This window comes from Enhydra lutris, unplaced genomic scaffold (genome assembly GCF_002288905.1).
Source record: "Enhydra lutris kenyoni isolate GAN:26980312 unplaced genomic scaffold, ASM228890v2 scaffoldscaffold29, whole genome shotgun sequence".
In the NCBI taxonomy this organism is placed as follows: domain Eukaryota; kingdom Metazoa; phylum Chordata; class Mammalia; order Carnivora; family Mustelidae; genus Enhydra; species Enhydra lutris.
The window spans coordinates 18,669,050-18,682,230 of record NW_019154113.1 but is presented as its reverse complement, the minus strand read 5'-3'; the positions used below and the strand labels follow the sequence as shown (position 1 = coordinate 18,682,230).

Genomic DNA, 13,181 nt, shown 5'->3' with positions numbered 1-13,181 from the left:
GGGGGGGCGCCGGCCTGGGGCTGCTGCAGTGGCAGCCAAGAGCCAGGTGGGGGCAGAAGAGAGCTTCTCTTATACCATACTAGAGGCCCTTCCAGAGCAGGGAGAGAAGGAGGGAAGGAAGGAGGTCTGGGGGGCGCTTTCCACCTGGGCCGGCTAGGGGGGGCTGGGGCCTCGTACCAGGGCCTGTGCAGGAGATCTGGCGGCCTCTGCACATTCTGTTGAGCTAAAGGGAAGTGGACCGGTCAGGGCAGCAAGGCTCCCACGGTGGGAAGAATGCCCTTCTTTTACTGAACCCCCCCCCCCAACACGCTGCCGTGACAAAAGTTTCAGAAACAAAGTTGTGAGTTTCCATTTTTGAAACATCCAATTCCTTCCAAAATCAGTTCAGGGTAGGGGGGCTCTCCGGGGCCTTGGTGATACAAGTGGGAACCAGACGATCTCTAAGATTCTCGTCGGGAGGCGGCCAAGCCCAGAAGACCGAACCCCAGAGCACAGGGGCACTTTTGGGAAAGTCACACAGCCTCTGCTCTGCTGGGGTGTGTGTGTGTGTGTGTGTGTGTGTGGTCTCTGTGGCCCCTGTGCCCTGAGGGCAGGTTGGCCCATTACCCTGCCCACTCCGAAGAACAGAGATGAGAAAGACAGGGGGAATTTGGGACCAGAGGAGGCATTCCCCTCTACACACACACACACACACACACACACACACCCCGCATGCGCACCAGGAGGCCCACCTCACTCTAGGGGCTGAGCCCCAGCACATGACAGGATGAAATTTAGGCTGTTGCTCTTTCTTTCTTTCCTTTCCCCTTTTTTTTTTTTTTTTTTTGTTATTACAAATAATGTTGGCATTTGGCATTTTTCAACCGCTTATGAAAATATTTCTGTATCATAATAGTCCTAACCGGATGAAAGGGAAAGAGTATCTTTAAAAATATTTTAATTATTTATTTGAAAGAGAGAGAGCACGAGAGAGAGCAGGAGCAGGGAGGAGGGGCAGAGGGAGAGGAGCAAAGGGAGAGGGAGAAGCAGACTCCCTAACAAGCAGGGACCCCAATCCCAGGACCCCGTGATCATGACCTGAGCCCAAGGCAGGCGCTTAACTGACTGAGCCACCCAGGCACCCGGGAGGGAGTATTTGAACTGACAGATGTTCTCCCAAAGGTGACGGCAAATTACACTCCTGTTAAGAGTATCCCATAGTCTTGCCAGTTAGAAGCACATAAAGAATTCCTGGGTGGCTCAGTCTGTTAAGGGTCTGCCTTCAGCTCAGGTCTAGATCTCAGCATCCTGGGATCGAGCCCCGAGTTAGGCTCCCTGTGGGGTGTCTGCTTCTCCCTCTGCCTGCTGCTCTCCCTGCCTGTGCTCCCTCTTTCTCTGGCAAATAAGTATTTTTTTAAAAAATAGAGGCATATAAGATGCTACACATCTTCCAGAAGAAACAGAGGTTACTATTGTTTTAATTTCTTTGACCATCAGTGAACTGGAAGATCTTTTCATGATTTATGAACTATTTTCACCTCATCAATCATTTAAACTTGTTAAACATTGTGACTTTCACCATACAGACGTCTTTCATTTTTATTAGTAGCTCCGTCAGCCTTTTCCCTTATACTTCTGGATTTCATATCATGCTCAGATTTTGCAAGAAAATATCAAACTGCAGAAAAGCATGGGTAGAATTACCTCATTTTTAGCCAAAAAAAAAAAAAAAAAAAAAAGCAAGTATACGCATATTCAGGTATAGATACTTAAATGACGACACAGACCGATCTGGAATGATGAATTTTAAGTCAGTGGTTCTCAAATTGAGCACTAGAGTCATCTGGAAGGCTTATAATAATACGGATGGCAGCCCCATTCCCAGTGTTTCTCATTCAGCAGGTCTGGGCTGGGGCCCAAGAATTTGTATTTCTAACAAGCTCCCAGTCAAACTGCTGCTCGAATCTTCTCATCTAGTAAAAGCAGTTCCCTTGAGAAGTGGGTTTGAAGTTTTTTTTTTTTTTTAAACATTAAGATCTTTAAAGATGTGCACGTGAAAGCACAAAGAAGCACAGAGTGTTGGACAAATGCAGGAGGCTATCACCAGGCACTCTGTAAGGGACGTGTGGGAAGATTCACGCCTGCTTGCCATGCAGGATGGGGACTGGGGTGAGGGCTCGAGTCACCCCATTGGAATTTGACCTAGAAATGCATTGCTCTCAAAAGCTGCACAAGCAATAATTTAGGGGCAGACGAGGGACTTGTGCCCAGCAAGGATGTGGGGAAGAGGAGGGCAGGGGGAGTAGGACAGATCTCCAGGGACAGCCCAGGTGAGGGACCATGTGTAGGAGTCTTAGAGTCAGACAGATGTGGGTTCGAATCCCGGCTGGGGCATCCCACCTAGTCTCTGGGCCTCAACTTCCTCATCTGTAAAATGGGGATGTCGAGATACCTAGTACTTTGCCTGGTACGTGAGTGTGCTCAGTAGGAGGAACACTGGGACCTCTTGCCCCCGGTGGCCACGTGAGAAGTCGGAAGGGTCCAGCCCACCTGGCCTACTTTTATTCAGGGGCATCGCGGCAGCCCGGGTTCTGGACAAGCCCACGAGAGAAGACTCTAGGTTGCTCTGGCCATGGGCTGTGTGGGGCTCCCACCCAGGAAGGTTTCAGGTTCTTGAGGTTTTCAGCAAGCAAAGGGAGAGCTCGACATACCCCAAAGGAGATGTAGGCGCCCAGCAGGCTGCCGGCAATGGTGGCATAGCCTCCGGTCATGACCGCGTGGATCTCAGAGAGGGTCATGTCGGCCAGATAGGGCCGGATCAGCAGAGGAGCCTCGGTCTGCAAACAGGAGAGATGTCAGACAGCCAGAGCTGGCCAGGCCAGTGTGGACCCCAGGATGTCTCCTCCCTCTGCCTCCCGGGAGTGGGGACATCATAGTGGGTCCTGGGGACCCCAGCGGCAGAGATGGGGTTGGGGCCATAGTTTGTGCTTGGCTGGGCCTCCCTGGACCTCTGCATTGGCCTTGCACTCTGGAGGGACCCCCAGCCCTTCCTCTTGGCCTGGTTTTCTCCCTTGGGTCAAGTGCCCACTAGGTCCTGGCATCCCACAAGCACCTTACATGTGTCACTCATGACCTTCTGAGAAAGAAGTGGTCATCCCCCTTTCCCAGGAGAGCACACAGAGAATCAGAGAGATTCAGAGAATTACCTCTGTTCATGCAAGGGGCCAGAAGCAGATGGACCTCCAGGCCTCAGCTTTTAATGAAGCCATGGGGTTTGCCAGAAAGAAAGGAGATGGGCATTTGGTGGTGTTTACCGCAGGGCATCTGGGGAAGCCTGGAGTCATTCATGTAGTCACTTAATAAACACTTACTGAGCACCTCCTATGTTCCAGACTGTTCTATAGAATAGGGATGGGGATTAAACAAGATAGAGCCCTGACTGCACAGAGCTTTTATCCTGGGAGTAGTGAAGGAGGGTGGGTTATGGGAAGAAATGGACAACCAACAAGGAAACTAGAAGATAAACAGTGTTTCATAGACGATGCTAAAAGCTACAGAGATATGTGCGGACAAATGCCTAGTGGCTGCAGGGTATTTAGAATTGAGTAACAAGCAAAGGCCATCCCAAGGAGGTGACATCGGAGCTGAGACCACAGGTGCCATCGGCTGGGTTTGGTAGCACAGCATTGCAGGTGGAGTGAACAGCCAGGGCCCTGGGGCAGGAAGGGGGGCAGGGCAGGGGAGCAAGCCAGGGTTGCATGATCTGGCTCGTGTTTTTAAAAGGGTCGCTCTATCATGTGCGTGAAGGACAGAGGGTAGCGGCAGGAATGGAAACAGGGAGAGTAGGAGGGATTCTTTGTCTAGTGGGGGAGACGAGGGCAGCCAGTGGTGAAGGAAAGAGGCAGGCAGGGCAGGGCTGGGACAGGGTCTGGGGGCGAGCTGGCAGGATTTGTCAATGGGCCAGAGGCTTCTGGGAGCGTGGGAAGCCAAGGAAGGAAGGAAGACTCCTTGAGTTTTGTCTGAACAACTTCATGGAAGATGCTGGTACCCTTTCCTGAGAAGGGAAAGGCTTGGAAGCGTGCAGCTGTGTTGAGGAGGGAATCAGGGTTCTGCCTACTTGGACTTAGTGTGGTGAATTTGAGATGCCCTTTAGGTATCTAAGTGGAAGGTCAAGGGGCAGTTGGGTGGGTCAGACTGGAGCTGGGGTCTGGGTGACATTGAAGTAGTTAAACCACAGGGCTTATAGGACAGAGTGTGCCCAGAGAAGATGGCACAGGCTGCCAACATGGGGGCTGAGATGATGCTGTTGACCGTCAGAGGCTCCCCATTCCCTTGGGGGAATCAAGGGGTCTAGGTCAATGTGGCCGCCAACTGGTCGACAGTCAGTTCACTTGGGGAGCTCTTCACACCGCCCAAAACCCATTCACCTGAAAACTTGTATTTTGTCAGCAAAAACCATGGAGCACATTTGCCACATTTCATTTAAATAAATGCTTTTGTGTTTCCGTATTTCTTTCACTTTTGCTTCATTTTAAACATTTTAAGGGATTTGAGATAGGAGCACATCTGTCCTTACAGGGTTTTAAAAAAAACCTTTGAAATCAACACACTGGTACTACAGCCAAAAGACGCAAACATGGCATTCTGTGGCAAGTATGTCTTTTGGTGACTCCAAAGTTGGTCCAATGGACTGGGTCCCTGGAACGGCCTCTAGGCCCTCAAGAGGGCCGGGCCTTCTGAAAGGGGCTCAGGACTGACAGGTGCTTTCAGAGTCACACTTACTTTGGAAAATGCATTTTAGAAAGAAAGGGGAGAAAAGAAGACAAAATGATGTCATGTAAGGAACGCTGCCCAGGAAGGGCGCAGCTGAGTTCTAAGTCCTGACTTACATTGTGGGGTCCTGGCAAGCTGTTCCCACCCTCAAGCCTGTTTCTGCTGGAAGGGAGGAAGGTGGATGCCACCTGTAGGATTTGTGAGTCTCTGAGCTGATGAAGACCTCCGAGGCATAGAGTGGTAGAAGGTGCCAGATAGAGGCCATCCTCCCTGGCGCGACCCAGGCAAAGAGTGCCTCCCCAGACGGAGCATCCCCAGGGAAGTGGCCTTTGGTGACCTTGGGAGAAGGTCTGAGAGCCTCTTCCACTGACTGAATCTAGCTCCGGGGACCCAGGGCACCCACCCTCCCTGGGGATGCTGACCAAGAGGGCAGGGGGCTGCAGTACCCACCTGGCTCACAAAGATGTTTCCAGCCACACTCAGGGTCTCCGTGGCCGTGGTACCCATGGTGGCCTGCATCAGCCAGCTGATCTAGGAGGCAGAGCACTCTTTGTGGGCGGGCGGGCATCCGCAGACCCCAGAGTTGGAGAGAGTCAGGCGTGAGGTGGACACACCTAATAAGTCTTCCTTCCGACTTCCAGCCCAGCGTAGGAAACCCTCACATCCGTTTCTCCCTCCACACCTCCACTCATGAGGGCTTACCATTTCCCAAGCCCCCCCCCCCCAATTCACCTTAGGATAGCTCTAATCACTACAGTAGCACTTCTAAAATGCATGTTCTCTGTCTCTATACAAAAGCATTCCCTGGCCCAATGTACTTGAGAATTGCTGTACTTGCACATCTTGGAGGTTATCAAATACATACCAAGTTAGTAAAGGCTCTGAGAAGTCCTGCACAAAAACTTGTTCAAATTTGTCTACCCCAGCCTCACAGAAGTATTTGACCGTGGGATCCCTTTACCTAGTAACATGTGTTAACCCACTATGGAGCTGGAGTTTTGTGAAAAAGCCTTTGGGAAACATTGTATTAGAAAGTTCTCCCTTTTGGGGCACCTGGTTGGCTCAATGGGTTAAAGCCTCTGCCTTCAGCTCAGGTCATGATCTCAGGGTCCTGGGATGGAGCCCCCATCGGGCTCCCTGCTCGGCAGGGAGCCTGCTTCCTCCTCTCTCTGCCTGCCTCTCTGCCTACTTGTGATCTTTGTCTGTCAAATAAATAAATAAAATCTTAAAAAAAAAGAATGTTCTCCCTTTCAATCAAGATGAAGTCTGCTTCCCTGGAATCTCTCCCCACTGCAGGAACCTCCCTGGCTTCCCTTGCTCTAACCTTTCTTCTCTAGGTATTTGGAGACAGCTCTCCTACCCTCACCTCCTCCTGCCCTATGCTTCTCTTCTCCAGCCCAGCAGGGCTCACCAGCCCTACTTCCTACCACCATCCTGTAGAGGGCATGGCATCAGGCCCCATCACTGGCCCCTGAGGCTTCAGTTGTCATAGCCCCTTGGCTGAACACATGCTCTAGATTTGGAGAGACCTGCCTCCCTCCTGCCCCGAGCTGGACACTTTTACCATAATGCAGGTGGGTTTTGCCTTTCTGGCAGTCCCCTGCTGTGACTGACTTATCCTGAGCTCAATCGGCTAAAACCTCAGACCTGCCCTCATCACCAGGTCCAACTCCTGCCCAGTACCACCTCCTGCATCCTGGTTCCGTGCTGCACATTTTATGAACATAAGCACAGGCTTTGACTGTTACACCAGCTAAGTCTGGCCCACATGGCCCACTGCTCCCATCTCTTAAGGTCTTTTCAGTACGAATGATTTCTTTTCCTGACCCTTCTTCTCAAAGCGGCCTCAATTCTGCAAACTTTCCTCACACAAAGATCACATTGGATTTGGTGCCATTTCTCCTTAGGATCATGACAGGAGACTCTGCGGAAGATGTCTGGCTAACAGTAGACTCTGAGTGGGAGGGTGTAGACGCTGGGAGCAGGATTCTGGGAGGGTGTGGACCCCGATTCTGGGAAGGTTCAAGCTCTCCGAGCTTGGGAAGTGAGCAACAGTTTGGGCTCTGGGTGCAAGCCCTTCTGGGAGAGCATGAGCCCCATGGGTAGGTGGTCCTGGGACAGCCCAGGCCGTGGCACTGGGAACTCACCTTCTGGATCACCCACTGCATGAGGCCCATGTGGTAGAGCATGGACATGACACAGCTGAAGAAGATGACAATGGGCAGAACCTATCAGGGGAGAGCACAGGTCCCGGGGTGAGAAGCAGGCAGCCAGCAGGGTACCCAGGGCCTAGGAGACCCCAGACAGCCCACTCAATCCAAGGCCTTGCCACGCGGACACCTGACCAGGTCGAGGAACAAGGTCCGAATTCAGTGCCTGAGGTCATGAATGGGGCCTCTTTGGAGGCACTTGGGTCCTCTCCGCTGCCAACCGGCCCAGCCATCTCTCCCTGTCCCCTCCTGCCCACAGAGGAGGCCTGCGCCGTGGCAGGGAAGCAGGACTCGAGTCCCGCACTTTTTACCCCCTCGTCTGTAAAGTGGGGATAATGCCGATTTCCCGAATAGCTGTGAGAAGCAAAGGAACCGGCTCGGGGCCCAGCACCTTGCACAGCGGCCCTCCTCCTGCGTGAGCTCAGTCCCAGGCCCCAGCCTCTGGGCTTACCCTCCCTCCCGAGCCTGGGGCCCGAACGAGAGGCCTCTCATCTCTCTAGTATTCCCTCCCCCTCAAGACCAACGAGCTCAGGACTAGAGTCACGGGGGACCTGCAGTCCTGTCACCACCCCTCCCTGTCACCTCTCTGCCTATTCCAGGCCTCATTGATTCTTCCTTCAAATCTGCCCTCACACCTCTTCCCTCCACGGGGGGCCTGGCGCCATCCCAGCGCATGTCCCCTCCAGTCTGACAGAGAACAGCCGCAAGTGCCAACCACTCGACGTCTGTCCGGGGACGGCCAGTCTCCTGATCACAGCTGACCAGACAGCAGTGCACGGAGAATGAGGCTCTCCGCGGGCCGTCAGGGAATGATTTCCAAGACAGCGTCTTTAACGGGAAAGGGGCAGGTGTCAACGGGGTGTGCACGGTGCTGGTCTCTGGGCCAGGAAGGGTGATTGGCGCGGTGTGGGCGCCAAGTAGCATTAAAAGGGTATGCAAGTGTGGGCAGTTGCCTTGGGGAGGGAACCAGGGGACAGGGGTCCAGGTGGGAGGCAGACTTATGTTCTACTACGTCCCCTTCTGTACTGTTAAGAATATGTTAGGGGCGCCTGGGTGGCTCAGTGGGTTAAAGCCTCTGCCTTCAGCTCAGGTCATGATCCCAGGGTCCTGGGATTGAGCCCCATGTTAGGCTCTCTGCTCAGCGGGGAGTCTTCTTCCCTTCCTCTCTCTCTGCCTGCCTCTCTGCCTACTTGGGATCTCTGTCTGTCAAATAAATAAATAAAATCTTAAAAAAAAAAGAATATGTTAGTTGTTGCAAACAGTTCTATTGCTTTTTTAAATTTTAATATTTTCTTGTTTTAAAGATCTCTTTATTTGACAGAGAGAGAGAGAGCATGTGCGCACACACGTGTATGCACAAGCGGGGGAGGGGAGCAGCAGAGGGACGGGGTGGGGGGGAAGCAGACTCCCCACCGAGCAGGGAGCCTGATGCGGGGCTCGACCCCAAAACCCTGGGATCAGGACCTGAGCCAAAGGCAGACACTTCACCAAATGAGCCACCCAGGCGACCCTCCAAACAATTTTAAAATAAGTTACACAGAATTGGTAATAGCAGGTGCATCCTTACGTTAAAACGTTAGGTGGGGAAACTAGATCTTAAAAGCATAGAAAGGCCAGAAGTCAGTACATGCCAACAGCAAGTAGCTGCTGTGTACTGGGACTAGGAAAATGCGGTTTCTATTTTCTGTATTTCTAATTTCTCATATGCTCCTGTCATTTTCTGTAAAAGGAGACACCTCTCAAGGGAGGGGAGCACGGGCAGAGGGGAGGTTTGGGGAGGCTCATCAGCTGCGTTCTGCATGTGCTTGTTTGAGACGCCTGTGCAAAGAGCAAGGGGAGTGCGGAGTGGACAGGTGGATAAGAGGGTCAGGAGCTCGGAGGAAAGGTCTGGGCCAGGCCTGGTTTGGACCTGTTTGCCCAAGAGTATAGGCTGAGGCCATGGGACAGATGTAATTCCCCGAGGAAATCGCCCTGAGGGAGGAGAGCACTGAGGAAGGACAGGGCACCGAGGTCAGCCTCACAGAAGGGGGAGAGGGAAGGAGGGGCACAGCAAGGGGGCAGAGAAGAAATAGGTTGGAGGACGGCCAGGCCAGGGCTGTGATGGACACTGAGGACAGCTTTTCAAGGAGGACAGTCGGTCAGCTCTGCCAGATGCGTCCGAGCATTCCAGAAAGGTGAGGAGTGACACGGACCCTTGACAGCTAGCAATCCAGGGGTCCCTGGTGGAGACAGCAAGAATAGGCCGCTCTTTCAAGAAGCTCAGCTGTGCAGAGGAAAGGCTGTGAGGAGAGAGGTGAGGGGCGAAGGAGAAGCTGTTTTGTTTTTAATAAGGGGAGTCTTGTGGAATCACACTCGGGCTCTGGTTCAAGATGAATGGGGATTGCAGAAGGGCCCCAGAGGAAGACAGAAGCTCTATCCCAGGCAGCTCCACTGGAGACGAGAATCAGGCCCCGGCTGAGGTGTCTCCCCTGCCCCAGACCACACGGACGCTGCGGGTTTTCTCTGGACCGGCCCCACGCCCCCGCCCCGTCACCAGCCTCCCTGCAGCGGGGATGTCATCCCACAAGGAACACTGGCTGTGCGTGGAGGAGCCCTTCTCCTGCCGGTGACTCGTGACTGCCCTGGCTGCCCGGAGCTGGCCACGCCCCCAGCACGAGGCTGCTGACGTCATCCACCCGCCCTCGCAGCCAGACACAGAGACAATCACGTAGTGTCTAGACCGCTCGTCCAATTTATCATGAGAGGGACTGCCCGGCGGCGGCGGCCTGGCAGGCCTGCAGGCAGGGCCCTCATCAGGGCGGAGAGAGCCCGGCCGGCTGGACCGGACTGCAGATTGGGGACTCTCTCCCGGGAGCAAGCGAGAGACATTTTCTACCCGTGCGATGGGGAGTTTGGGGTGAAAGGGAGGCTGTGTTTTGCATTACGTGGTGACTGTCTTGTGAGGGGAGATAAATGCAATGGGAGAGAGGTGACCTCCAAATTTCTCACGCAGGACATTTCGTAATCAGTAAGGTCCCTGAGGCCTACGGGATCTCTCAGTGTGGGGAACAACTCTGGGGCCTATGTCGTGTGTGAGGAGCCAGGAGAGGGGACAGGCAGCAGAAGCCTGTGTGGCCGTGGTCAGGGAGGGGAAGTACACGCGGCCCTCGTGTGTGTCCACACGCAGCCCTACCTAGGCCAGGGTGTGGTGACTCTTCTGTCCTCACACCAACTGCGGTAGATGTAAATCCACTTCCCCAGTGGGCACGCTGAGAGTGTGAGATGTGGGTTACCTGCCCAAGGTCACACACCTGCAAAAGACAGAGCCCTTCCTGGTCTCCAGCAGGTTGCGGAGGCCCTGCTGTGACCCTGAGGCGGTTTCCCTGGGGCCGGTCCTGGATCCGCATTTCTATGTCTCCATAGAAGCATTCATCTCCTCCAAGAGCAAGAGCGTCTTGTAAGTCCTGACCACAGCCAGCTGGTCTTTTCTAGTGCGGAGGCTCACCCATCACTGAAGGGAGGGGGACTTCTAGCTGGTCTAGGCCACTGGTTCTCAAAGTATGGTCCCCGGACCAGCAGTATCAACCGAGATATCCTAGAAATGCCAATGTTGAGTGCCACACCCAGAGTTTCAAATTCCGTAGGTCTAGGGTGGGCCTGAGGATCTGGACATGAGCATTGCCAGATGCTGCTGGTGCTGCTGGCCTGGGTGTCACAGTCTGAGAACCACTGCTCTTCCTGATGCTTGAACCTCCACACCCCCAGCTCCAAAGGCCTAAGCATGCAGATAGGGCCCTACCGCCAGATCCACAAAAAAACCACAAAAACCCCAAAACACAAAATCCAAAGTCGCCCAATAATACGTTAAAAGGATCATACACCATCAATATTTGGGATTTTTTCTAGGAAAGCAGGAGTGGTTCAACATCAGCAAGTCAATCAATGTGATACATCCCATTAACAGAACAAAGGATAAAAATACACCATCATCTCAACCGATGCAGAAAAAGCATCTGACAAAATCCAACATCCGTGCTTGATAAAAACTCTCAGCAAAGTGGATGTGGAAGGAATGTACCTCGACATGATAAATGCCACACACGATGTACCCATAGTCTACATCGTCCTTGGTGGTGAAAGGATGAGAGCTTTTGCTCTAAGATCAGGAACAAGACAAGGATGTCCACTCTCACCACTTCTATTTGACCTAGAACTCCTAGCCAGAGCAATCAGTCAAGAAAAAAGAAACAAAATGTATCCAACTGGAAAGGAAGAAGTAAAACTGTTGCTATTTGCAGATAACATGATACTATATATTTAAAAAGTCCCTAAAGACTCCACCAAACAATTAGTAGAACTACTAAATGAATCACTCAAGTTACAGGATATAAAATTAACACACACAAATCAGTTGTGCTCCTATACACTAATAACGAGCTATTAAAAAATTTATAAGACACTGGTCGACTGGTTGGGTCAGTCGGTTAAGTGTCTGCCTTCCGCTCAGGTCATGATCCCCGGGCCCTAGGATCAAGTCCAAGTCAGGCTCCCTGCTCCACAGGGAGTCTACTTCTCCCTCTGCCTCTGCCCCTCCCCCACCACTCATGCTCATTCACTCCTTTTCTCTCTCAAATAAATAAGAGATCTTTTAAAAAAAGACACTGGTGAAAGAAATTAAAGATGACACAAATAAACGTAAAGATATCCCACACACATGGATTGGAAGAATTAATATTGTCAAAATGCCCACGCTACCCCAAATTACCTACAAATCCTATGCAATCCATCAAAATACCAATGGCATTTTTCATGAACAGAACAAATAATATAAAAACTTGTCTAGAACCACAGAAGACCCTGAATAACCAAGGGAATCTTGAGAAAGAAGAAAAGAGCTGGAGGTAGCACATTCCCAGATCTCAAGCTACACTACAAGCCTATAGTCGTCACAACAGGACGGTCCCAGCACGAAAACAGACACGTGGATCAATGGAATAGAACAGAGAGCTCAGAAACAAACCCATGTTTATGTGGTCAGTTAACCTACAACAAGGAGGCAAAATATCAAATAGGAAAAAGACAGTCTCTTCAACAAATAGTGCTGGGAAGACGGACAGCCACATGCAGAAGAATGAAATCGGAGGACTTTCTTACACTAGACACCAACATAAACTCAAATGGATTAAAGACTTGAATGTAAGGCCTGAAACGGTAAGCCTCTAGGAGAAAACAGAGGCAGTGAGCTCTCTGACGTGGGTCTGAGGGATGTTTTTTGGAGCAGTCCCCTCAGGCAAGCGCAACTAACTCTAAAATAAACAAATGTGATTACATCCGATTAAAGTTTCTGCACGGGGCGCCTGGGTGGGTCAGTGGGTTAAAGCCTCTGCCTTCCTCTCAGGTCAGGATCTAAGGGTCCTTGGATTGAGCCCTGCATGGGGCTCTCTGCTCAGCGGGGAGCCTGCTTCCATCTCTCTCTGCCTGCCTTTCCGCCTACTTGAGATCTCTGTCTGTCAAATAAATAAAATCTCTTAAAAGAATTTAAAAATTAAAAAAAAAAGTTTCTGCACAATGAAGGAAGCCAACTACAAAACAAGGGCAATCTACTGAATGGGAGAAGATATTTGCTGATCATTTATCTGTTAAGGTGTTAATATAAAAAAAAAAGATAAAGAGAGGCACCTGGGTGGCTCAGTGGGTTAAGCCTCTGCCTTCATCTCGGGTCATGATCCCAGGGTCCTGGGATCGAGCCCCGCATCGGGCTCTCTGCTCCGCAGGAAGCCTGCCTCCACCTCTCTCTCTGCCTGCCTCTCTGCCTACTTGTGATCTCTGTCTGTCAAATAAATAAATAAAATCTTTAAAAAAAAAAACAGATAAAGAACTTACACAATTAACTTAATACCCCACCCAAAATAACCCAATTAAAAAATGGGCAGAGGACCTGAATAGATATTTTCCCAAAGACACACAGATGGCCAACAGAGACATGAAAAGATGCTCCACATCACTCGTCATCAGGAAAATGCAAATCAAAACCACAATGAGAGACCACCTCACGCTGGTCAGATCGTCTATCATCACAAAAACCAAGAGGGGCGCCTGGGTGGCTCAGCTAATCAGTCCCAGCTCAGGTCATGATTTCAGGTTTGTGAGATGGGGCCTCGTGTTGGGCGCCACACTAGATGTGGAACTTAATTAAAATAAATAAATAAAACTTTAAAAAAATTCTAAAAGTAAATAAGT

The 13,181-nt window shown here is 51.4% G+C and overlaps 1 protein-coding gene across 1 annotated transcript in view; it reads right to left on the bottom strand.

Moving 5' to 3' along the window:
- LOC111152654 (solute carrier family 28 member 1) overlaps positions 1-13,181 on the bottom strand; it is a 41,788-nt gene that overhangs the window by 7,612 nt on the left and 20,995 nt on the right. Inside the window, 3 exon segments of the mRNA XM_022511197.1 lie at positions 2,691-2,816; positions 5,203-5,283; positions 6,900-6,980. Coding sequence (XP_022366905.1) covers positions 2,691-2,816; positions 5,203-5,283; positions 6,900-6,980 — 288 coding nt within the window.